We start from the raw sequence: 27,676 nt of genomic DNA, 5'->3' as shown, positions 1-27,676 counted from the left end.
TTTTGTGTTTAAAATGCTGTTTGTCATTGACTTGTGAAGGAATCTGTGTGAAATATGCAATATATATTGATTTATTGATAGTGCGACCAGTAAAAACAAGCACAACAAGCAGCCACCAGCTTTCCCTTGACCAACCACAAAGCAGCAATTTGCTCAATGCAACTCATCAACAAGCAGTCATTAGATTCTTGCAACCAATCAAACAGCAGCCGTTAGCTTTTCATGACCGTTTACAAAGCACTACCACAGCCCGAACAGATAATGAGCCAGAAAGCCAAGCAGACCAAAGACAGACCACTTCAGGACTGTGAGGCAGATATTTCTGCATTGATCTTTAAATACTGGAGTTACTTGAGGAGAGCATAATGTGTGATGCCAGACATTTAAATGGCTAAGATAAGATTTACATTTCATTCGATTATTGGCTACTTTTTTGTGGCTGTTTCTCAGTGTGATTCCTAAAAACAACTTGTAGGTTTGTGGCTGTTGGTTTTCCTTGGTATAAACCAGGAATAATAACAACAACACCATGCCAATGTAAGCTGTTCTAATTTGTCATGTCAGAGAAAGTGGGGGAATATCAGAAATAATAATAGCCTCAAAACAGGCTAATTTCTGAGTAGTGCATGTCAAGCTCCAATTTCCAAATTATTCTTGAGATTAATTCCCTTTTTAATCTGGAGAACAGTAGTGTGTTAGAAGAACAGTAAGCTGCTGTTGCTGACCACTAAAAAGTATTACACATTTTACTGTAAGCCTCCAGTCATGGACTAAATGCTGTCATGCAACTTAAACTGCTTCTTGTGTAAAAGCATCGATAAACTGGTTGTATTACTGAAAATTATGTTAGTTTATGCATAATTTAAATGCAGCCTATGTTACTTAAACTTAAGAGTGGTGTTTCTTCTGATTGCAAGAGACTGTTTGTAGAACGTACACTAGTTTTTAATTGAAGTGCACTACCGCCCAACTCGCATCATGCTCCTCATAGTTTCATCCAAATATCTAAAAATGCAGATAAGTTATTTCATCCAGAGGCCATTCAAGATCAAAACCGTTCCAAGGCAAAGTCAAGTTCAATCCACTCCGTTTCATATCAGCTGCAATCACAGCAAGAATCAGATTTCAGAATCTCCCGATTTTGAAATCATCAGCAGGAGAAGGGACATCGTTCCCTCCAAAACCTCGCCATTGAAATTGTGACAGTGCAGCCGTACGGATGTACACACAGCAAACAGTGTGACACTGCTCTGCTCAACCCAACGTGCACAGAAGTGTGTATTTAAATGTGTATTTGTCAGCATCATGCAGTGTCGATCCTTCACCATCCAACATGCACACACACGGTTCTCACTCACAACTGCACTGAAACAAAAACACACAAAAACAGGTTTTCTCTCATTCTTTCTCCCGTTTGCAAACTCACGCACTTAGACAAACACACACAAGCTGAAAGAGGAAGAGAAGAGTTGTTTTGACAGATGTTTGCCTGTTAACATTCGCAGCATTCCTTGCAAACCAACCAATTTGTTATACAGTCATGCTTTATATGAGACTCACTGGAAACTATCTCACTCTGTCTGTCTCTCGCTGTTTTTTTTCTTCTTATTCCTTTCTTCCATATCTCCTGTTTCTTTTCTCCCTGCCTCTGACTTTCCCCGGCAGTAAGAAATGTATAACACAGCGTGTCTATGTGTTGACAGATAAAACTTGTCATTAGCATGTGGTCTGTCTGAGACCTCCGTCTCCTTACTGACCCAGAAAATGACTCTACCGTGTGGTTTCCCTGAGCAAATGTGAGTGTGGATAATAAGGACAGGTTGACAGACTTACCCTCAGCGCCTTTTCCAGCATTTAAAAGGAGAAGAACTTGACTAGACTCATTAGAATGAGCTGGACTGAACTTCAAGGTTCAGTTGAGTTAATTAAGTGTCGTTCGGATCCTAATCTAGCTAATTTAACTTATTTTGTAAGCTTTTTTTCATTAATCAAAACTACTGTCTGAACCTGACAAGACAAGGGAATCCAGATGTCCATTTATCTCACTAACTTTATTTGTTGGTTTGTCTTTGTTAATTGATTGTAGTAATAATCATAGTGGTTAATTGACTGTCAGGAAAGCAGCCAGTTAGATTCACTCATTCAGTTACAGTAGCTGATTGACGTACTTGCTGTAGTTGCAGAGGGTGACGAAGAGGTATGCCCTGCAATCGACATTGGCAACACCTTCCTGACTGGTTGCTGGTCTCCATGATGAGGGGACGCAGCTACCATGGCCGTCGCCGTGGATACATTAGAACGAAAGCCCTCCTTTCCTCCGGACATCTCTCCATCCCCCTCCTCGTCCGAGTTATCGGAGTGCAGGGGGTTGGTGAAACTGAGGGCAGTCCTAACAGGAGTGGAGGAGGAAGAGGAAGAGGAGGAGGAGAGGTGGGAGGAGGAGGATGATGATGGAGCAACACGGTCTGAGGAGGAAGAAGAGGAGGAGGTCTTAGGGAAATGTTTTTCGGGGCTGTTGCAGGGTTGAGCCCACGCTGCGTGGCCAGCCTTCACCTCCACTCTATCCCCTCCCTGCGGCTCCCCCTTCTCTCCACTCTTCACAGGGAGGTGGTTTGGTCTGGTTAGGACGCCTCCGTCTGCGTGACTCTCCCCACCTGCTCCTCCCTCCGTGCCCGAGTCCTCCGACAGCGAGGAGCTAGACGTCAGCAGGGATTGGCCAGAACGGGCTTTGAAGGCGTGGCCTCTTTGCAGCATACCCCCGCTGTTGGTTGAACCGCTGCCGAGCCCGCCTGCTACTCCCATCGAGGGGGAAGTGTCAAAGCTACGAGGTCCTTCCTGCAACGGCACCTTTTTAATCTCAATGCTGAGCTTCCTCTCGATCCGAGGAGCACCAGAACATTCAACAACCGGGGAGAGGGGAGAGGAGGAAGTCTGAGTCTGGCTTTGGCCTGATTCTGATTTTGTTGATGCTGAAGATAATTTGTTGTTGTAGTTGTCGTTGAGATCCAGATTTGAGACCTGCGTCTGCTGTTTTCGACTTTCAAGATCTTGGTCTTTCTGCTCTGAGGGACTGGTCCGTTTGTTTGAACCAGGCTCTGACTGGTTCTGCTGCTTGTCCACATCTTTCTTCTGAAAGAAAATGGAAGTGAAGAGATAAGGCATTTCATACCCAGATGCAGCATCAGCCAGATACCAGCCCAAAAACATGACATTAAAAATATAAAAGGTTAGAACAGCATAGAGGTACAGTTACATTACACTTTGTCCAATAAATAGTCACTCAATCTCGCATCCACTTCTAATAAAGCCCACATGACAGATTAATTCTAGTGTTCAAGTGTTTATTTTGGTGGGACCTCGAGCTCCAGTTCTGGGGAACTTTGCAGGTCAGACTTTTGTTCAACTCTGACAGTGCAGATCTACATAATTGGTCCATACAAACACTGATTCACTGTGTTTACAAATGGATAATTTATAATTCAGGTGTGTACCATCACCTGTTGAGTACAATATTACACGACTGGTCTACAAACTGCAGCATTGCTCTCATTACAATTGGTTTCCGATCAACATCAAAATCATGACATCATGTTTTTTTTTTTGTACAGAAGGCTAATGTGACCTTGTGTTTATGCAAACCAATTATAAAACAAAAAAGCCATCTGTTCAAGTGTACTTGGAATGAACACCTACCATATTCTATTAGGAAACAGAAAACACACATAACTTCGAATATTGTCCCTTTACAGCAGAAACATCAGAGGGTCTCCAGGATTAAATCTAACTCTACTTTATAGTACCAAATATCTGATCACCTGTCCCTGTAGTGTACAGTGCAAATCCATAGGCTTGAATCAATACATTAACTTTGCACATCATTCTTCTGGTTTCCTGCAACTCTCTCCTGTCAAGGTACTCTCTATTGAGACAGAGTAGCAGTAAGACCTCTGCACAATAAACTCTGCGGGCAAGACTCCTGATGTTGCACATGTCAACCTAAGTTACTCTGGATAAGGGCATCTGTGAAATACCTTGAGTGAAATGTCAAACACACAACATGTTTCACAGGTCCAAATACCACACATGCCTACATGGAAAAACCATTCCACGCTCAATTAAGAGAGCTGTGTATTTGTAGTTTATGGGCCGTCTCACCTGTGTCACGTTCTGCTGCGCAGTAGCCAGGACGTGTATGAGAGGTTTGGGGTGGTAGCGGTCGTTGTCCTGCCGTACGTTGGTGACGGTGGGGAAGGCCGAGGGGGGAGACGGGGTCAGAATGGGGGGGACAGGGTGAGGCTCAGGGGGCTGGAGAATCTCCTCTTTAACGTCACCTTCTGCCTGGGAACTAGACAGAGAAAGAAGAGCGAGCTCAGTTAACAGAAGGACAGCGCTAAATCCAGACAAGGTTTTCACTGAATGGATATTACTCACTCAGAGAGAGAGAGAGAGAGAGAGAGAGAAGCTTTTGATGTTTTCTAATTAGACATCTCAATTCCACAGAGCCCAAAATGCAGCAGAGGCGCTATAATTACGACACCAAACTCGTAGCCAAAATTGCACATTCACAAAGATAGAGCCACTGATTTTGATGTCAACATATTTTGCTTTTGCTCTATAATACAAGTTGTTCTAATATTGAAGTACAAACCTGGACTGTTTGCTTTAGATGAAAAGAAATGCGTCTGAAGCCGCCTTTAACAAAAGTTCTAAAAACACTATTTAGAAAATGAAAGTGATAAAAAGGCAAGGATTTCATCATACTGGTCAGACATCGTACAGACATCTGAAAACACTCACGTTTAAATTATTCTCCATCTAAAGGAGTGATGAAACAGATGATGAAATGAACTTTATTAAATTCAAAGGCAGCTTCTGTTCATGTTGGAAGGCTAAGTTTTCCACCACTAGATGGCAGAATTTAAAAAAGTGAGGCAATCTGCTCACAGTATGTCAACATAGCAGACAAACTAGAGACAAATTACATGTTCTCGGATGTTAGATGTCAGACAGCTCTCATCTATTTTTTGTGGATTCAAGGTGGACATGATCTTTGGATGTGAAGCAAACTGAAAACCCACACTGAACCAGGAACTGCAGAGCAGGGTCTAAGACAAGTTTCCCAAGGGGATATTCAAGTATTGTATTTTTTTCCTATTCTACTGTATTCCATTATTTTCTATGCAGCAACCTGCTGAGGCGATTCTGGTCCGGACGAAACATTTAATTCTCTTCTGTGCTACAATAATGCATAATGCTTATAATCTACTTACAAACCCACCTATACAGACACACAGTGTAGGCGTGTGAATTACATACAGGATATTGAGGTTGGGACAAAGCAAGCCACACAGCGATGGAAATTTATACATTAAGATATTGTTCCACTCCACAGAATATACACATTACATATGCATGCAAATATATAGACACAGAAAAAACAGTGAAAGGATGTGGTGATGTGCTAAATCAAGAGCACATGACTGAAGCAAGATCCAACATAGGAGTGACTGCACATGATGCTGTGTGTGTGTGTATGTGTGTGTGTATGTGTGTGCGTGTGTGTGTGACACACATACATAGATAGAAAGTCAGACACGGAGAGAAGTTGCAAGATAGAAGCACGGGGGATTTCCTTTTCTTGAGCAACTTGGAGCTGCAGTCACACTGTAGGCTTCCTCATAGAGCCTCAGCACTGCAGTATAGCTGCCATGTGATGGGGCTCACTAATACCATGTGTATTTTTGCTTATTTATGATTCTGTATTTTTAAGTTTTGATTTTAATGAAATATGGCAAAGACAAAAGATACTAACAGCAGTAAACCATGCAGGGATTTAGGATAATAGCGTATATTGTAATCTTTAGGTCAGAGGTCATGATTGTTGCTTAAGCCTGAGCCCAGCTAGTTATAGCAGAGCTTTTTTTTTTACCACTAGAATCTCAACTGGTCTCTTACAGGTCACTTATCTGCAATTTCTGGCCTCCAAGATAAATATTAGTTGAACAAGAAGATCATTATTCCTTTGGAGTTTCCATTAATGAAAACTTACATTACCCATGAGATTTACTTCGTCTATATCATCCTCATTGCCCGAGCAAGCAAAAGACATATTTAACAGTAACACAGATGATTCCCACTGGTGCCGATTGTTTCCATGGGGATATGAATCATTCAGATGCCACAGAGTTTATTCAGGCCCTGAATCCCTCTAAGATGAGATGAAATGAAACTTTAATGATTCCTAAGGGGAAGCTGAGCTGTTACAGGAGCAAACACTAATAAGTCAAAGCAAAACAAATAAGCAATATCAACAAGCATAAGGTTACAGGCACAAAACACATGCAGCACTAAGACATGCGTGAAGAAATGTATAAATAGGTATTAGGTGATATGAGGGTTTACATGAAGTGAGTAAAGGAGTTGAGGTGTTTCCCTGAATGCGAAAGTTACACCTACAGAACTTTCAGTTTAATTCATCAGTGGCCACGACTGATAAACAACACCTACATATAACTTTTTCAAAACGTATATTAGTTAACACAGTATAACTGTAACATCTAACGTCCTCCTCTTTTTGGGCTCATCGTCTACATGATCTGTTTGCTACTATATTTATTTTCCATCTTATTACTTAAGTTCAACGGTGCGAGTGCAGCTTTGATCAAAACACAGGAATTTATCGGAATTACAAGTTGTCCACATCACATCGAACTAATTCTCTCAGCTTGTGATACGCAGACTGACACGTTTCAATAACTAAAAGTTCACTTTACATCTTTTACAGCTGTAAAATGTTTATATTTATTGCTTCTCTGGCTTTAAATAGTGTCAAATGTTTCTGCAGTTTGAATCTGTGTGTAAAAGACAAGATCTCCAAGAGCTCCAACTATTCTACAACACTTGAAAGAGCTGCAAACTACAAAACTAACCATGCACTCCTGTTCTTCTACTTTTGCCCTAAAGCGTAAAAACACTACAACCATCCATAGTGTTCTGGCACCCTGGTGACACAGTTAAAAGCTAACCCTGAGCACACACACATCAGGCGAACATATGCGACCTAAACTCCTACACGTAAACACAAATGTGTGCACACGCCTTCAGAAGAACTTGAATTTTATGTAATAACAACACCCACACTCATAAATAAATGCACAAACTCACACACACACGACAAGTGCACTTTGCCCTCCACATATGTACTCCAGAGGGAAGATGCTGCATTTTTAATCAGAGCGCTGGTTCACAGTGGGACGTTCATGCGTCCACAGGAGGCAGGGTGTAATAGCAGGAGATGGAGCTTAGAGAGTCATGGTTTCAGCGTCTGATGAGGATACATTTACAAAAAAAAAAAAAAAGAAAAGTAGCAAACTGCACACTCGAACCACACATATTTAGATCACTACTTAAGTAAATATGTGTTTCTGCTTGCTGGATCAGATTATTATGTATTCGACTGTCTACAACTGGTAAGAATTAACTACTTTGCAATGCTAACAAGCACTGCAAAGTTGCAACAAGAGACACGCACCAATTCTAACAACGAAGCCTCAGGTTGCCTCAGTTGAAGAGCTGCATCTCCTCAGAGCTGATTAGCAGCACTCAGAACACACCTCTAGAATACATTAATTTATGAATAACAAGCCTTATTTTGCTTGATAACAATACAGCAGTACTTCAGGTTTAGGTTCAGATCTAAGATGTTTTGTAAGATTAAAGAGGTGAAGGACACCCACTGCATTGGGACAGTATGCAGCAACAGGTTAAGACCTATAACACACACTGAACACTATTGGCTTTTTTATCCCCCAGGGGATACGACAGAACAACCAGAAACGTTAAGGTAATTTTAATCCTAGTTTTTTAATGCTGTTGCTTGAATTGTTCTTTTATCCTTTATGCCACCTACTGGTACTTGACAGTCTTCAATATTTGAGACACTACAGACACAATCTGGTATGGAAGTCGGATGCACAGTCCTAACAGAGGGAGTAGAGGACATGACTCTGAAGGGCGTGGCTATGAATGTGTGTGTATGTATGTAAAACTGCATGACTCAGTATCTGTGAACCTGATGGCAGCCTCGTTGTGGCGTTCCAGGATTATCTCTCTCCATCTCCTTCAAATACACAAAAATCACCCCACCGCCCCACACACACGTACACACACGTACACACACGTACACACACGTACACACACGTACACACACACACACACACACACACACACACACACACACACACACCCCTGAAGTGACCCAGGGGGAGTGTGGCCGGCAGAATGTGGACTATGCTGGTAAAAATAGCTCTTACCATCAGTAGAATACTCTCAGGCTTAAACTAGGCCTTGACATTATTTCTTTAGGAAACGGAGAGACACAGAGTGAGACAAGTAGAGAGAGACACCCATATACTCCTGACTGTCAGGCTGTGTGACGCACTTCCAGGAACGCTTCCTATTTTGGCAGCATTTCCAAGCTCAAATTTGTATGTTTTACTTAGAGGAGGAAAGAAACTTTTCAGTAAACAGATCACTTGCAGCTACATCCCAAAATTAGGACCTCTGAAAAATGTTTGCTTTCCCATCAAACCGGCTCGTACAGTAGACAAATGAAGGAAACTAAGAGCAGGATCATTTTAGTGCGGCAACAGAATGCAACAAAAGGTCAGGTTAGCTCCAGTAAATGATCCTTCTGGTAACTGTTTTTCACAGCCGCTAACTTATTAGGAAGGCTCAGAAGTGGGCATCGAATTAAAATGAAGACGAGGAATGAAAATAAATATATAAATTAAAGCACATGGTTAAGCACAGAGCGAATGATTCACACATTAACACACAAAATGCTGTCAAACGGGGCATTTTTAGACAATGCTTCTAGCAACAGGTAATTAAGGGAAACAGTGTCTCCTGGCAACAAGGAGTCCTCTCTGACATTAAAGCAGCAACACTGAAGCAACTCTCTGAGCAGTGGCATCCATCAGGCTTGTTTTAGAAGTCGCACAGTGTATGTATTGCTGCTATTAACAGAGGAAGAGAGAGGCCGTACCTTCTGTGGATAAATCATGAGAGGAGGGAAAGAGGGGCTGCAGATGAACTGGCTGACAGAAAGTGGAGCACAACCCCTGCTGGGCACATATAGCAAAATTAAAAATGAGAGGAAAGGGAGGAAAAGGGAGCAGAGAAAAGAAGAGAAACAAGAAGATGGGCTGAGGAAGGAATGAGGAGGGGGAAAATTTTGTGAAAGAAAGAGAGAGGGCATCTATGTGTATTTGTTAATAACAGATACAGATTGGGCCCATATTTGATGAATATGCCTGTGTAAAAGAGTGTATTTGTTCTCAAAGAGTTGAAAGCTGGAGTAGTTTTTCTTCAACTAGCCTCGGGTTGTGATGCGTTCAACACTGCGTAGTGTTGCAGAGTATTGCAAAGTGTTGCGAAATGGCCTATAAATACAGCTCGTCCTCAGGCCACAACAGTTGTTAACAGGCAAACACAAGTTAACTTCAGCAAAGTGGAGGCAGGGTGTATCTGTGGGCTGACGGGCAACTAATGTGTCAAAGCTTTGGTTTGTTTGAGGAGAAAACAGCGGCTGCTGCTTGTGTTCGGTCAGTTTCATATGTTTTTATTCCGTGCTCCACACAAACTGTTGTGCTGTAATTTTTTTGTGTGTGTTCCTCCTACAAAACAACACCCACTGTGTTCAGTGACGGGCCGCTGCACACCTACCACTCACTTCTGTGTGAGCCTGTTCATTCATCTGTGTGGAGGCTGAGTGTTGGTCAGTGTATTCTACTACATCCATTTTGCAACTGACGGGTGATGTTTGATTCCTAAATTAAACAACTTCAAGAGAGCAGATGTGAACAGGCTTGAGATAGAAATAAAAAATTTAAAAAAAGTCTCACCCAAACTGACACACTGTCTTACCTGCGTATGCGGGGAGGTTTGGGAGGTGGTGTGTCCCATCTCTCATCATCTGACTGGTGGCTTGCTTTGTCTGGACTGCTTTCATCCTGACACACACAGATAGATCAAGCGAAAAAGTTAACAAAAAATGCAGACATAAAAATAAGCACATGCATAAATAAAAATCATTGTATAACTACTACACTGCTCAGCACAACCCGAAGACACCAGATATAAGAGTTTTACATGTTCACATGGGTAAAATAGCTTTTCACGACCTTAAAGATTCACCAATTTTGCCTTTTGTTACTAGTCCTTTGACTTACTGTTGCCTGCAACTCTTCGAAAATGTAATGCGACTTTTAGGCAGTGGTGGAAAGTAAATATGTACATGTATCCATGTACTGTACCAAAGTAATACTGTACTTTAAACTTGTTTTTTACTTAAGTATTTCAATTTTATGCTACTTTATGCTGCTCCATGACATTTAACTGCAAAATAATGCCCTTTTTACTCGATTAGTTTTATCTAAAAGCTGTAGCTACTAATTAAATTTTTTTAAATTAAATTTTTAAACTAAACTGCCCACCAGTACATAAAGTAGTTAAAATCAGCTCCACCTCAATCAGCCGCAACATTAAAATGCTGCTTATAGGTTAATGCATCAGTAATGATAATACAAAAATATAACTTTACTTTGTACAGTCATATGTCCTTTCACTGAAGTATACATTTTGAAGGCTTTTACTTGTAAATGTAATATTCATGTATTGTGGCTACCTTTTATTAAATATAGGCTCCGAGTCCTTCGATCACTGGGTTTTTTCTTCTATAGTTTGAGCTCAGATGTCTTAAATGAACAGTACACTGAGTAAGTGTACTGGCATTTTCAGTCTGACGGCCGGAGCTTTTATGTGTTTCCGTGTATGTAAAAGGGCAAATTATGCAGAAAGACAAATTTCATCTGGCAAAGGTGGAAGTCACCTTGATAACTGCCAAATCATCTGTATGACTTCAATGCACATATTATTAGTTTTGCTAAATTTCAGAACGGATTGATTTTTTTAAAGCTTTGCTCAGACCACACCAGTACATTTCACTGTGACTGTAGTTTTTTATAAATGCTGTTGAAATGATAAGACTAACTCCTGTCTACTATCTCTCCCTCTCTCCTGGAGCAGAGGTAGAGAGTTGCCACAAAATTGCTCAAAGGATCAAAACTGTTTCTGAAAGGAGCCCTCCTCCTCCTTACTAATGTTTTCTCTTCCTCTCAGCTCTGATCTTCCTCCTCCTCCCATCTCTTCCCCCCCGTGACTCATTAATTTGACTCTCTCCACTCTGATAATGAGAGGATGACAGGACAACTTCAGTCGTCATAAAGTCATGACGGGGGGGGGGGGGGGGTGAACCAGGCCACTGCAGCTAAAGTCTGCTGAGGAACAAAATTCCAGCACACTGAGCTTAAGACAGAGGAGCCGATCACATCTGTCTGTATACGGAGGTCCGTGTGTGTTGGTAGGAATACTTCCCGCAAACAATGGCGGCTGCGTGTGAGCAGAGAAACGTGTGTGGGACGTGTTTATGTGTAGGCTTATTGTTCATGCTGCCATTGAGAGCACCTGTGTGGGTGTTTTAGTCGCTGACAATGGCCGACTGGACATGAGTCAATTTGTGTATGGACTGAGTCAGTCCAGCACACTGATAATATTATTGCAAACCAAGTGTGTGTGAGTGTGTGTTTCAGTGCAGTGTGCTCGTTGGACTTGCAACTTTGTTAGATAATGACAAAGTTACAATCAGTAGCAACAAACTTTCCTCCACCTGCGCCACACCCAGTCTTAACAAATAGTTAATATCAATAGCTGTAAAAGAAATAGAGTTTCTAAAGTATATTATGAAACATTAAATATATAAAATATATTTTAGGATTTGCGGCAACAGTGTGGAAAGTGTGTCAGCTGAGTCTTCTCTAATATAAACATGGTTGTGTGTGTTCTCGTGTGACTGTCTCTTGCAAGGGTCCCCCTTCTCCAATGGATGTGTGCCTATTCTCAGACTTAAAGTGCATTATGGGAGATGGGTGATGTCATCACAGCTTCCTAAGCAGGAAGTCAGCTCTGGATTACTGCCAATGCACTCTTTCATAGTCCTAATGTGTCCTCTGTCTTTAGGTTCGTCAGACACTGCCTCACTGAACTCTCTGTCCTCTGGCTTTCTGTCATTTATCTTCACATAGCTACAGAACAGTTGTGGGGAATTGTGGTACGACTAGTTTAACTACATATCCCAGCAACAGTCTGGTAGAGCAGTTAGTTTTTTCCCCCCTCTACGCGGTGTACCGGGACCAATTGCTACAGCTCACTACTTTATTTTTATCTTTAAGATGAAAAAGTTCAGAAATAGATAATAAACCAGCCCCATCTTATTTTTCAAGAATGGATCATTCACATTGACGTGTGTGACAGTACAGAGCAGAGAGGGAGAGAACAGGTTTGAGGTGTAGCTTGCCTCATTTACTTTCAATACAAATGCTGTGCTTCTGTAGCTTTGCTACTTCAAATGAAGAGCAGCTTGTAGCTTCTCTATCTTCCCCCAAAACTGCAACATAATGATGTGGGATGATGATATTTTGGTCATTTGCAATATTTCAACACCAGACTGGATTTCCAAAACCTGAATCCTTAAATTGACTGGCCCAGGGGAGCTCTGCATTTAAATTTAGGAGGAGACACTGAAGACAAAATGTTTACTGCTTTTTAGGTTTTTTTTAATATCTTATTTTTTCATATGAGTAAACTTTTTAGCTTGGCTTGTAATTCTAGAGCAACGGGATGAGGAAGAGGGATGATGAGGACACTTCATATATGGTACATGTGTTTGTGCTTTGGCGCAATGAAAGTGATGAGTGTGTGGGGTAAATTAAAATGAGGGCAGTGGTGACTAACAGAGCAAAGCTTTTCTCCAGCTCTTTTAAACGGGACTAACTGTACGTAGTTCTGTGAGACTACCCTGTAGAGGAGAGAGCTCTCTCTTTGGCACAAACTCTGAAACTCTTCTTTTTCTGTGTGTAAAGAGCAAAGTTTTCTGAAGGCCCCTCCTCCTCCCCTCTCCCTCCCCTGTGACTAATTATTTGTGTTTTTTTTCCCACCCTGAGTGTGTTACTCAGCGACATCCTGTCTTTCTTTAACACCAGACAGCATGCACAATGTGTGTGTGTGTGTGTGTGTGTGTGTGTGTGTGTGTGTGTGTGTGTGTGTGTGTGTGTCATACCATGCCATCGTGTATCTGCGTGTTGGTGGGGCTCTCCAGTAGCTGCAATTGTTTCTGAAAGAGCTGAGCGATCGCTCTATGAACTAACTCGTACTGCTCCTACAGAGAGAAAGACAAAAAGAGAGAGGGAAGGAAAGACAAAGAACAGGAGAGGGTGAGAAAGACAAGGATATAAGGAAGTAGTGGAAAGAGAGAAAAAAAGTGTTGCAAAAAGCCAAACAGAGGGGTTAAATGGATGAGAGGTGGGGTGAAGGAGAGGGAAAAGAGAGTTTCAGCAAATCAATACAAAAGCAAAAACATTCTGTGTGTCAATCCTCCAAAACATCCATTTTCAAGGGTATAAAATACAACCTGTGTGAAAACAATGGAATGGCCTGCACTGATGCACACTGTCATACTGTCTTTACTTTCTGCACAAAGACAGCAAGAGTACTGCACCACATTTTCAGAAATGACAGTTATTCCACAAGAAACATGCAAACACATTCATGTCAAAACTCTGGCAAAACGACCTGAACCAGTTACACATAATGGTGGGGAATGTGTGAGTTGAGAAGATCCACTTTCAGCCAGGTTTAGCACATGAATGAATGAATGAATGAATGAATGAATGAATAAATAAATAATGGAAATGCTGCTTATCTTTACAAGAGAATCACTGTCACAAATTATGACTAACATAATGGATTACAAGAGCAGCAAGTGAGTAATTAGTACTTTTGTAAACAATATTCCAAATACTGCTGTGTTACATCAGAAATATTGTTTCTCGCTGCATAAAATGTGTCACTAAGGTTCTTAACAGTTAAAAACACTAAACAAAACTGAAATGTTTGCAGGTGATTGTGAAATTCTTTTCACGCGGTGCATGTACACCCTTCATTACTTCTTTAATCTCCTTAATTCGTTCCCAAAATCAGGTATCAGGATTGTTACATAAATGTTTTCACAGCCTCTGTGGGCAGGAACACGGCGGTTTTCATACATAGAAACTGACACTGTTTTTAAGCCGCTGCTGAGAAACCAGCTTGTGGAAATCTATTAAAACATCAAATATCACACAATGTTGACCTCCCTGAGGGTGAAAAATCTGGCTGCAGCAACACTTCTGGGTAGTAGTTACCACCCAAACACTAATTATCATTTCTGTATTTTCTGCATAATACTCAAAGCAAATTTGTATTAAATCTTATAATGAGTTGAGCAGAACGCACAAAACCATTGTATGTGTAAAAAAAAAAAAAAAACCAACCTTAAAACTAAAAACAAACCTTGGTTTGAACAGCAGAGTGTCGCTGCGTCCTCATTTCTTGGATCAACCGAAAAACATTAAAATCTTCTGGTATTTTCTTTAAAAGCACAAAACACAACAAAAGGGTTAATTTTCAGTTCAATCATTACATTACATCTAGTGTGGAGAAAGAGTGTATTTGTACAGGTATGTGCGTATTGGGTATGTATAGGAGAGTGTGTGTGTTCACATACCCCAGCTTTGAGGAGGTTCCATGTGTAGTCGATAGCACAGATAGCACCCGTCCTCCCACAGCCTGCACTGTACAGTCACAGTCGCACAGATTAGATTCAACAGAGGCACATGTGTAAAGACAGAAATACACACACTAAAACTTACGCCTTCTTATCTCATACGTAAACTAACTAAAAAAAAAAAAAAACACACCCCACACAAGTATCAACTGTGGATTTCTATTGTGGACTGGGCAGCTGGGCACAGAAATAGAATAAGTACAGAGAATCACACAACCCCGTTTGTATGAATGTGTGTAACAACACCTCGTCCAGACAGGATGGAGACAGGAGACACACAGAAGCTGAGATAACTTGACATCACGTCTGACACATGAAATCATAAAACTTTGCCTCATGCTGTCAGAGAGCCCTCTGCTACTCTAATGAGCACACACATACAGTACACATCAACCCACACAAAGCATCTTTATACACACAGAGACACAGCTTTAAGTCCTGCTGTGTAACAGAGGAACCAGGAAATGTCCTCAGGCTGCTCATTATAGCTGATTACACACACATGGACAGTGTGTGTGTGTGTGTGTGTGTTATGTGTGGATACCCATGCCTGTGTGAAGCAGAAAATCTGAATCTATTTCCTTGTGAATCAGAGTGTTTTCTTCTCATTCTAGATAACTCATGTCCCCATTTGAACTTCTTTTCGAGTCTGCTTTGCCATAAATTTATCATTGCCTAGACCGATCACATTTAAATTCTCACCAGTCTAACCAATCACTGCAGCTGTCATTTTTAACAGCTGCAATCAGAGGAAAATTATTGATGCAAGACTCAGGCTGGGCTCATCTGGCTGAATTCTAAATGGCAGCTAAGTAGTTAATTATCCTTTAATCAATCAAACCTAAATTAGCAGATTAGTCAATTGAAACAGTGAAATGTCAACCAAAACAAGTCATTCAAAATTTCTGGTATGTGTCGGGTGAGTTTTAAAAATAATAATCCATCTTCTGTCAGAAGCAGATCTGCATTTGTATGTACTTGTTGAGCTACTGCTGCAACATTTCTCTGCTGTGTTGAAACTTGATTTCAAAAACACACAAACCCCCTGCTGTCCACCATTTTCACATTCTCACTGCCTCCCCACAGAAAACCACTGTCAATCTCATGTATCATTCAATTCCATTTGTATACAACACTGTCTTCTTCATTACTTTATTTTCTCATCTGTTATCAGTCTCTTTTTCTCTTAGATGTTGTCTTAGTTGCAGTAGGTGTCTCAGCACAGCATGTTCAGTATATACCAACCTGCAGTGCACACATATAGGGACGTCGTCATTCTCCTGGTATTCTCTCATTAGTCCGATCATATCCAGTATGGAGTCAAACGATGAGGGCACATCGTGATCTGGCCAGTTCATATAATGGAACTGTGTTATCCTCCGAGTTTCCTGCAGAGAGTCATACAGGAGGATATGGGGAGGGGGGCAATACTTTGTTTGATGATGTGTAATCGTTTTACAAAATCATGTCACCCAAATGGATGATTTCCACATATTTTACTTCTAAACCAAAATAAATACGTTATTGAACATCTTGTTTCATTTATGTGAAGAGTTTTTTCTCATGTAATTTATCACAATGGAACATCTCTCTCTCTCTCTCTCTCTCTCTCTCTCTCTGCAGATGGCCGCCCCCTGAGCCTGGTTCTACTTGAGGTGTCTGCTTCTTCAAAGGAATTTTTTTCCTTGCCATTGTCGCCAAGTGTTTGCTCATGGTGGCAATTGTTCGGTCTATATAATCAATACTATAAAGACTAGGGTCTAGAACCTGCTCTATATGAAATGTGCCTTGAGATAGACCTGCGTGTTGTGATTTGGCACTATATAAATAAAAAGACTTGACTTGAACATGTATCATTGCTTTGGACATAAATCTGATTATTTTTATGAGCTATTTTCTTGTGACACATAAGACAGAGAACTTACATTTTCATACTCCACCATCAAAGTCCTGATAAAGTAGTCTGTTCTGGCCTGTTCTGATTCCTAGAAAACAAAGACAGGGAGAAGACTTAACACAATCCTTGATTAAAGCAGTCACTGGAAAAAATGTGAGAAATGCAGCAGTCCTCATTAGAATCACAGCTGTAATATTAGAGATTCTTTTACTTACACAGGAGATTCTGAAAGGACCAAAACTCATGGTCTCCTCTCCCTGCAGCGGGAAATATCGCTCACACTTTTTCTACCCAGAGAAGAACAAGAGTTAGCTTTGGCTGAGAACAAAATACCAGGCAGATACCACAACTTCCTGTGCACACACACACTCTCTGGTTTAAAATAAGCAATTAACGTGACATGTGGAGCAAAGACAATGACAATTACAGGAAAAAAGAGACTATATATGTGCTATATTATATATACCCACATGTGCAAAACGCACATTCATAGAGGCATATAAGTTATTTAAGCTATCAGTCACACTTTATTATCAGTGAACATCTTGACCTCAAAAGACAACAAGCTCGGATCAATGCAAATATACTCAAGGCTTTAGTAACTGACTTGAGCGAACTCTCAGTCTCTCTATTCACAAATACATTTGTGCACAGACAGATGAGAAAAACACATAAAACACTAGAAATACCTCCACCAAGGTTAAATAGTCCTCTCATTGTGTTATTGTATGAGCTGGATTAAAGAATCAAGGATAAAATCATTTTACTTCTACAATAACTACTCTGCCAGACGGAGACAGGACACTGTAACCTTGGTGGAGATAATGAAACACAGATGTGTGTACACACGAATGTACACATGTACACTTGCATGCATGCATGCATGCACTGACACGCATATACACATGAAGGGATTAAGTACAGAGGCCTTACCCTTCCCATCTCAAACTCTCGACAAGCCATTACAATAACCTGCAGAGAGACAAACAGGAAGGATTCCGATCAATATTTAAATCGCATTTCCAAAAAAAAACAGTTCTGTCTAATCCTACATGTTCTATTTCTGTGCGGCTGTAGTTACCAAAACCAGTGCCAGAGACTCAGCAGAGTGTCCCTCGCAATAAGAAACACTCGATTTGAGAATGGCTCAACCTTTTCCTGTCCTACAGGATTTGTGCAGACTTCAGATGATTTTTGATCATACGTTTCTCTGCCACATCCATATCTCCCATCATTCCCTTTGATCATACAGGAGTAATTATCACAGCTGCAAATCTGAAGTATGTCAGAGTGCTAGTTAAACCTAATCACAGCTCCTTCCCTCCCTCTCAATATCTGTCCATCTGGTTTCAAGTGTAAGCACTCCCCATCTGCTTCCTAATTTCTGCAACCATATTAAATATTTACTTTAATTACTTTAATTATCACAGTTTTAATTATTAACTGTGCAGAGCTACAGTTATGACCCAAACTTTATTCAACCATGCTATAGTGACATTTGAATTGTATATATATACAAAATGATGTTAACTGCCATCTCACAGAAACGCCTCATTCAAACCAATAACTAATAATCTAATTGGAACCAGGGAGGAGTTAAAAAATGAGATTTAACAGGTATACGAATTATATTTTCAGCATAAATGCACAAACAGCCAATTTATCCCATGTAATAAAATGTTGCGGTAAATAGACACTGTAAGACACAGACACTTTAATCTTTAATACTCACAGCTACGTTGTACTCCCAGTTCATCCTCCAGAAGTCAATGACAGTGTTCGGCAGTGGGCCCTGAGTTGCGATATAGGCCTCTGGGCCATCCATACCCTAAAGGAGAGAAAGGAACAGAAAGCATGGTCACACCTCTGCACATGAGATGTTAGTGTGATAATGAGATGAGACTTTCTTCCTGACGCTATAATATAATTTGTGTATAACACCACATAAAGTCAAACCACTCAGATAAAAAAATCAAAGTAGCTCGATTTTTACCTTGATGAAGTTGGCGTTGACGTAATCTGTGTCCTGATTGGTCGTTTTTAACTTCAGCTTCACCCTACTGTGATCAACTGGAGAGAAAATAATTACAATTATTATTTAATTTAATTTAATTTAATTTAATTTAAAAAATATTAATCACTCAAAAGGAAAAATACAGAGACTGGGGAGTAAAGGTAAATAGATAGAATAAGAGAAAGAGGAATAGAAAGGGCAGACGGACAGAGAAAACAAGGACATGGCTAAAAGCCAGAGAGAAGTGGAATCATGTAAAGAGGTTAATGGACACACAGCAACATCCTTATCCTCATATGTGCTGCATGTGTGTGTGTGTAAACATCTGTTGTGGGTGAACCAGTTCTTCCTTTGCCTTATCACAAGCTCATTTACTAAAAGCCTTAATGAATGAATGGATGGATGGATGGATGGACAGAAGATAAAAAGAGGATAAAGGTATAAAAAGTAGGACAGATGTTGGGTCACGGAAGCTTCCCCTGAGGTCATTAAATACAGTAAGAGCTCTGTGTGTATGTGAGACCGTTACACAACCTATTACAACATACTAAGTATCTCTATTTGCTCCGAATGTGTGTGTGAAATATTTTTACAAACATTTTTGTGCACTGTATGTATGTGTCCTTCTCTTTCTAATCCTCCTCTCTTGCCTTTACTCTATTTTTTCAGTTTTCCTTTATTTAACCAGGTCTTCTAAAGAAATTATGGTTAAAAAAATATAATATAATATATAATGTTGTGTTATTTGACAATATTTTGGTTTTGTTTTTTTACTTCTATTGAACATAGTTTTTTTTTTTTTCTGGCACACAGAGCACGTTATCTTTAAAGCTGAGGACATAAACACAATGTTTTAATGCTACCGTCATGCAGGACCAAGCATTGCATTTGCTTAAATATTTAAAATTTTGTCAAATTAAAGTGTTGTAGTTATTAAAAGCAGCGCAGGACAAATATCGCTGTAAATCGGCTGCAGGCATGTGACGTACACAGAGTGATGAACTAGCAGACGGACACTGAGGAAAAAAATAACTTTGAAATTTGTACGTTTCCTTTAAGGTTTGTTGTTGGAGGATCAGTTTGGAACAGTGCAGGGCAGATGACAGAGGAATGCTGCGGTGAAAACTGAATATGCTTAATGGCATTTCACACATACGTCATCAATATCACTGCATGCAATGTGATCTTATTCACCCTTATAGCTCTGTCAAATGATCCCTCAGTCCAGCATTAAGCTCCATGAAGATGTTTTGTTTATAAACCAAACTTTAGTGTATGAAAAGGCTTTAAAAAATAAAAGAGTGTTTTAGTGTAGTAGTGTGAGTTGTAATGTTTTTACTTGTAACCCCTTCCAACTCCCAAATATAAACTGCATGTGTATAAATTATGGGAAGTTACACTTAAAAGGGATTTTCGTATCTCAGATTATTTCATCTGAATCATTTTTAAAGGCCTGAAAAGGTTAAACTAAAGTATTTTGCAGGAAAGAAGCAAAGATTAGAGAAAAGACAAAAAACAGAACATCACTTTGTGAGCGAGGATTGATTTTTATTCTTACAATCATCTCCTGGCCCCTTGAAGTGGTCCTAACCACCAGGTGGAGAGTCACTGTCATACAACAGCCATGCAGTGGTTCTTACCTTTAGGAAAGTTATAATATGAAGCTTTGGTTGAAACTGTTTTAGGAAGCTGTTGAATTGTACTGAGGTGTTCTTAATATGTTGTACACCCATATGAAGGCAGGTTTTATTGCAGGGAGGGCTGTTGTATTAAATTTTAGCTAGGCAAACCTAATAAACTGGCAAACAAGTGTATTTTGTTTGCCTGCATTTGAAGTGTAAAACCTATTAAAGAGACCTAGCTTCAAATAGTAAAGTACAGATCTGGTTTTATGTGGAACCTATGACATAAAGTGTGCCCTCATCAGCATAAAATGGACATTACAACCTCTCCCTGTTTTTCCCTCTAACAGATCAGACAGATCAGTATTTATATGTTTGTTACAGAGCAGGGGTGTAGCTAATATCATTACCAATGGCTCCATTAAATTTAGGTTTTGTTGCACACCAGACAAGTCAGCCATTATTTACTAACTACACGTGTTTGAGAAGTCAAAATGTCCCCTGTGTGCCGGTACTTACATGGCAGTATATCTTTATATCTGTTCTTCTTGACATTCTCCTCCCTCTCTCCTACATTGGTGGGGTAGATCTTCTCTGTCCGGTATTTGGTAGATAACCGCCGTAACCTCTGGAATAAAGAAGACGAAAAAATATTTAGTGGATGGTATAATAATATAATATAATAATGTTCTTTCATTCGCATGTCATTCTCACCTACACAGGTTACATTTCACATGTTTATAGGTACAAATGGAGAGGCTTTTTTGTTGATGGCACACAGGAAAGAGATACATGAAAGCAAAGTAACCTGTGATACAGGGCGGACATAAATCAGTCTTTGTCTGAGGATCACAGACTGAATACACAGAGAGCTGGGGTACAGCAGCTGTGATAAATGTGTCTCTACAAACAGATAACTATTAATTTCTTTGAGTTACAGTGACACCTTCCTTTGCGCACACACACAGAGTCCATCCTTCAACATTCATTCTGCTGCTAATATACCCTTCTAACACAAACACACACACACTCCTGTTCCTCTTTTGTGTGTCAGTGGATGAAGTTAAATGTGGCCAAATTTAATAGTGGCTGACACTTATGAGGACACACTCAGTTAATGGGAAGAGAACAAATTACAACATCTCCTGTCCGACAGCAGGCCACAGCTCAGCTAGCTGTCCTTGGATACTGCGGCCGCAATATCATTTCTTTAGTCCACAAATGAGAATGCCATTAAAACTAAGCAGAGATTTTACTATATTGTTTTTACCCCACTAGCTATCCATTTAATACCTGTGGCTATGGCAGTGATGCAAATGAACAGAACTGCCTTGTGGCAACAGGAATTTTGCATCAATGTGATGAAGTGCCTCGATTTGTCAGGTTTTTTAATAAGCGCTATCAGGTTATTTTATCTAGAAACACTTTCTAAAATTCCCAGAAATGTACTTTAACATAATTGCTAGTGTAATATAAAACCATAAATACCAAAAAAGGGGATTTTATTACCACTAATGTAACAGGAAAGATGGTTTCATCATATTGCCCTCTGGTAAAAAAAAAAGAAAAAGAAGTCATGTTCCATTTGTTGTCACTTGTTTTGACACAAAGATGTAGCTGAAAGTTTCATAAAATCCAAGTTTAGTAAGTTAACCTTGTGATGAGGTCAAAGTGTTAGAATTATTGTTTGCAATCAGTGACAGGGGAAAAAAAGAAAGAAAATCTTTTGGTTGCATCTTACTTTGTTAAAGGTTCTGGGGGTAAAAACTTATGTAAAGTATGCATTTTAGATCCGTACTGTTATTACTTTCAGTTGAAATCATATTATTTGATTAAAAAAATGAATGGCTTCATGTGCAATTTATACTCTTCTATGGTCACTGAGATAAATGTTTTGGCCATATTTAACTAAACACAACTTATACACCTAAATTTACAGCTTCAAAGGCTTTGGCACCCGGATGCTCGCCTCTATTATTCGTATTAGATTTGTGACCTAAAACTTGCAGAGAATTTTTCCATTCGTGACTTCACTTTGTCCTCGAGCGTCACAGTGAAACTTTAAAGAAACTTAAAAAGACTTTTCTACCATGAAAAACTCCTGCTGCCCGACTCTGATAGCGTTCACATGACAATGCTCTCAGGGGCCTTTTTTGATTCTCTCAGATGGTTCAATCACTCTCTCCTCTCTCTTTCTGAGACAGTGAGGAAATTAGGCATCACTCCACTTTGTCTGCCTCTCTCACTCTTCCCCTTTCTCTCACACTCTCTCTCTCTCTCTCTGTCTGACTCTGAGAAAGTCAGCGTGGGCGTTCAGCCTGCTGGAGCCTTGTGTGAAAAACGGTCCCACCTCTTGTCTCTCTCTTCTCTCTGGCAGTGGCTGCAGGCTTTCCTCCTGTTACTGTAACATGGACACGTACTGTACATTACACCCTGCCTCTCTGAGACTCCCAAACCTCAGAGATTTCTCTCTGTCCTTGTTTCACTCTTTGTCATTAACATCACTTACAACAGTACACACACACCCACCAACTATTAGATAGTACAAACAGATAACCCTACACATGATCTTCTACACACTTTTCTCTCTACACTCCCATATATAAATATGTTTTATGTAAAAGTTGAGTTTTTGATTCAGCAGTTTCCTAAATTGAAAAACTGGCACACACATATAAACAGTTTAGACTATTGGCAAAGAGACACCCTGGAGACACAATGGGATTTTCACCTTTCATTCCGCATCACTCGTCTTTGTAAACCACAACAACAGACTACTAGAAAACCGAGTGAGAGGAAGCAAGGGAGAGAGAATGAGTTTGAGAGAAAGAGAGGTACACACGCAGAGACTGTGGGCGGCAACAGCTGTGTGTGTTCATTTGTGTGTGTGTGTCTGTGTGTCTGTGTGTGTGTGTGTGTGTGTGTGTGTGTGGTAATAGCATTAGAGCTCTTCTGGCCTCATGTGAATTACATTTCCAACAGAGGTCTGCTTCTGTGCTGGGCCAGAGCCCAGGATTACACACACACACAAATGCACGTATACACACTCGATAAGACACACAATGAGCAGGGAAGGCAGGCAGTGGTGATTTGTGATGGTTTGTGATTCCCCCAACCCACAAAACGCATTATGTGGAGACAAACATGCAGAGAATTGTGCCCTCTAACACTGTAATGATGATAAGTATGTTTCTCTTCGTAGCCCATTCCACTTCATTTACAGCGCACTGGGAAAAACTAGTTGATTCTCCCATTAAAGCCCATAAATTCGGACATTTTGCGGCACCTCAGCGCCTCACTGGTTTGGCCCTATATCAGTTCTTTCACTCTACACAAGACAGACTATGACAGCTGAGGTCAATGCGCATATTGTTAGTCACAGACAGCATCTATGGAGCAGCAACTTCAGTGCTTTGCTCAAAGGCTTTTCAGCACATGCAACTCCTGCTTCACACTTTGCTTCTTGCAGTTCAGTAGATCTAATCAGCAAACGTTAAGGTCTGTTTTTTCTGACCAGGCGAACTTTCACACCTGTTTTCAGGTAGACAGCAGGTAGTTTTTTCACGTTCTAATCTAATCAATCATTTCCTATACAGCTGCAGGTCAGCTGATGAGAATATTATATTAGTCTACAGAAAAGCAGTTTCAAATCTTTACTCTTTTCATGTGTTGTTCTTACTTTTACATATATTTTTTCCATGCACTCAATAGTAACAGTGTGTAAAAATAATACTCTTCCTATTCACTGCGGTTAAATGTACGTATAAGAAGACAGCAGCACCACATCACATGTAACTATTGTACTACAGAAGCACGGGTGTGTGTTGGCATACCGTCTGTTTACTGACTGATGTCAGCTTTGAATATATGTTTTTTTTTTTTTGCTGCTGCTGCTACTGACACCTTGTCTTACTGATTGTGGAAAAGACATTTTGTAATATAATTTTGGAAGGATGTCACAGACAACAAATGTCTCATTAGCAACAGATACATTATACTGGTTGCTTAAAACTAAAATGATGAAAAATTGATTTGTACTTCTGCAAAAATGCATATCGTACCAGCTGACAGAAGGAGATTAGTCTTGTCTGATCACTATTTTTAAACTAATAATTTCCATCCAAGCAAGTTATATGCAGACATTTTTATTTACTTCTAAGCAGTGCACAACTGAATGTGGAATGGGTGTGTTATTCCCTCAACTTGAATTAAGTAAAGAGATGTCTAACTCGCAGTATAATGAAAGAAATATTGATAAAACTTTTTTATAAAGAGGCTGTGGTGAGGAGGTTGTTTCAAGAAGTCCAAAAATACAACTTATAGCTTCCTTAACAAACCTATGTTGGTAATCTGACAAATATATCTACTTTCACATTCAAAAAGCTACAGTGTATTTAATGTTCAGCTTGTTCAACGTGATTCGTCTTTGTGAAAAACACTTGGATGGAGACCCAGCTACTGTCCGTCTCGCCCTCTTTCTCCCTACTTTCCATTGTCCCACACACAGACCCTGTGTCTAATTACTCTTACTTCCTCGGTTACGTAAAAACAGACATGCACAGAAAAACGTGCACACAAGCCTGCGTGTGTACTCTCACACACACAAAATAACGGGTAAGCCTGGAGGATGCTGAAGAAACAGAGCAGAGGGAGAGTCCTCGCCTGCTGCGCTGCACCTTTGCTAAACAAACCAACAAGAGAGGATAAGAGGAAAAGAGAGGAGAGAAGTAGAGGAGAGGAGGACATGGGTATTTTGGATGAAGGAGGAAAGAAGGAGAGACTTGGGGAGAGAGGAGAAGAGAGAAGAGGGAGAGCCAAGGCTTTTAAGAGGCTCTTGGTAACTAAGCTAATGGGTTCTTTTATTCCTTGTTTGTGTCGCTCATTCACACGCTCCCTTTACACACTATGTCGCTTCGCACTAGCTTCTGCTCTGAATGGAGGAGGGGGGGTGGGGGTGGGGGTGGAGAGACAGGGGGCAAAGAAAAGTAAATATCCTCGCTTTTAATGGCTACTCAAGTGTACTTCTCCATTTAATTCTTGTTTTCTATACAGCAGTTAGTGGTGTATCACAAACTCCAACTGAGAGGACAAAATAACAAGAAAAAGAGAAAACAAAGAGGGGATGGAGAGATGGAGAGAGGGAGGGAGAGAGAGAGAGAGAGAGAGAGAGAGAGAGAGAGAGAGAGAGAGAGAGAGAGAGAGTGATGATGAGTGAGGCAGACTGTGTTCACCCTTTAAAATGACTTGTCTCTTCTTTAATCCTCTCATCTATGAGTGCATCCATTCTTCTAGTGGTGCAACTATTTTCATTATCAGGTAATCGTTGAAACAATGAGTGGACTACAATCATATACAATTAGTTGATAGAAAATTAATCAGCATATATTATCACAATAAATTATTCATTTAAGTCATTTCTTCAAGCTAAAGTTGGTGGTTGTGGCTTGTCAAATATGTGGATTTGATTCTTTTTCATCATGTGAGATATTAACCTAAATATCTTATTTACTTATATACTTATTTAAAACAAGCTATGAACATATGTAACCTCAGGCTCTGTGAAACTGTGATAGGCAGTTTTCACTGCAGGCAACGAACAAGAAAAAGTACTTGCAGGGGCAGGAGCACCGACAGTTACGCAGCACAGACTTTTAACCCGTAAGCTGATGTTTCGGCACAGGCTTGCCTTCTTCATTTGTCACCACTTGTCTGACATTTCACAGACAAAATGAATAAACAATCATTCTCGCGTCCGAGAAGGGGTGAACTGGTGAATGTTTTACCTTTGTGCTTGAAATATGAATTTGACTGGTATTAAACAGGTCTGCAACTAACAATTCTTTTCATCATCAATTAGTCTGCTGTTAATCTTTTATAAAACACAAGGTGATCTATAAATGTCTTGTTTGTATAGGCTCAAACCCAAAGATATCTAATTCACTGTTATAAAAGCAAATCCTCACATCTGAGAAGCTGGAAAGAGAAAAACAAGGAGTATTCATGTTACAGAAGCTAAAACCACTGAATGTTATGAACCTCTTCTTCATATACACAAGTACAGTTACACTTTCCACCTCCATCATTGGCACCTTTATGAGTATGTTAGGCACAAAAGCACGGGTACAAATACCACAGGAAACGCTCTTCTTCACAGGAAAGGGAAGCAACTAAAACCATAGAAAACCTCTCATCAAAGAATTTTCTATGGTTTTCACACATTTAAAGATAAGAACGCTCTGAAACAGCCTACGCTGCACTGTTGTGGTCTGTCAAAAAAAACCTAAAGCAGATTATGCAAATTTATGTGGAAGGACATCTGTTAGTAGATGGTGTTAATTTGCCCTTCTGTCCAAAGTTCAGCTAGTTTCACCTTTTTGGACAAAGTGAGTTTCAGTATTTTCATGTGCCAAGCTCTGTTAGTCCAACATACTGAATACTATGTGTTTTTGATAAACTACTTCACTCCTGTGCTTTTATCTCTCATTTCACCTCAGCATTACAAGCACAAAGACTTTAATCCTTCCACACTCTACTTCTACTCCCTGCTGTTTCTATTGCTTTCTTACTTCCTATCAGTCAGAAGTGTAAAACTGCATGACTGAGTTGGCCAGTTTCCTGTGAATGCTCGACTTCCACTGCCACACACACACACACACACACACACACACACACACACACACACACACACACACACACACACACACACACACACACACACACACACACACAACACACACACACACACACACACACACACACACACACACACACACACACCACACACACACACACACACACACAACACACACACACACAACACACACACACACACACACACACAGGGCGTTGCCCCCAAAAGCCCAGTGCCGACTTCACAGACCCCCTTCAGGGTGCAACTGAGTCATGTGTGCTCACAGACACATTTCTTCACAATGACTTGACTTGGCCTAAAATGACTCGAGGATGCCAGGGCAGTTACTGGGCAGAGAGACAGAGAGAGAGAGAGACAGACGGAGAGAAAAAGGGAGAAGATTAGAGAGAGAGAGAGAGAGAGAGAGAGAGAGAGAGAGAGAGAGAGAGAGAGAGAGAGAGAGAGAGAGAGAGAGAGTAGAAAAATAAAGAGATTTTAAAAAATGCCAACAGAGAAATAAAGAGTGCTATAGAGGAAGAGGGAGGTAAAGACAGAAAGATGTAATTGTTCGTGGGTCTAACCTACTTTCTGTCTCCTGGCTGAATAAGTCAGCATCACTATACTTCCCTGGTACACTGAATAATTCACACACTCACACACATATACAGAGAGAGAGAGAGAGAGAGAGAAACACATTCTCTTTTTGAACTCAGCAGTAAGCACTGATTGGCAGAAAATATGCTCTTCCTGCAGAAGCAGTGGGTAAAAAAGGTTTTTGCCCGTGTGCGTG

At 40.3% G+C, this 27,676-nt stretch overlaps 1 protein-coding gene across 3 annotated transcripts in view; it reads right to left on the bottom strand.

The window, feature by feature from the left end:
- The window catches only part of ptpn12 (protein tyrosine phosphatase non-receptor type 12), a 47,001-nt gene that overhangs the window by 7,635 nt on the left and 11,690 nt on the right, over positions 1 to 27,676 (bottom strand). For all 3 annotated transcript variants that reach the window (XM_056368069.1, XM_056368068.1, XM_056368070.1), the window contains exons 2-14: positions 20,775 to 20,883; positions 18,613 to 18,689; positions 18,352 to 18,447; positions 17,553 to 17,591; positions 16,835 to 16,906; positions 16,648 to 16,707; positions 15,968 to 16,110; positions 14,663 to 14,729; positions 14,449 to 14,526; positions 13,178 to 13,276; positions 9,928 to 10,013; positions 4,156 to 4,345; positions 2,169 to 3,129 (exon numbers count right to left, since the gene is read on the bottom strand). In XM_056368069.1, coding sequence (XP_056224044.1) covers positions 2,169 to 3,129; positions 4,156 to 4,345; positions 9,928 to 10,013; positions 13,178 to 13,276; positions 14,449 to 14,526; positions 14,663 to 14,729; positions 15,968 to 16,110; positions 16,648 to 16,707; positions 16,835 to 16,906; positions 17,553 to 17,591; positions 18,352 to 18,447; positions 18,613 to 18,689; positions 20,775 to 20,883 — 2,077 coding nt within the window. The remainder of the gene's footprint in view (positions 1 to 2,168; positions 3,130 to 4,155; positions 4,346 to 9,927; positions 10,014 to 13,177; positions 13,277 to 14,448; positions 14,527 to 14,662; positions 14,730 to 15,967; positions 16,111 to 16,647; positions 16,708 to 16,834; positions 16,907 to 17,552; positions 17,592 to 18,351; positions 18,448 to 18,612; positions 18,690 to 20,774; positions 20,884 to 27,676) is intronic.

This window comes from Seriola aureovittata, chromosome 22 (genome assembly GCF_021018895.1).
Source record: "Seriola aureovittata isolate HTS-2021-v1 ecotype China chromosome 22, ASM2101889v1, whole genome shotgun sequence".
Lineage (NCBI taxonomy): Eukaryota > Metazoa > Chordata > Actinopteri > Carangiformes > Carangidae > Seriola > Seriola aureovittata.
This window is presented reverse-complemented; position numbering and strand designations above follow the sequence as displayed.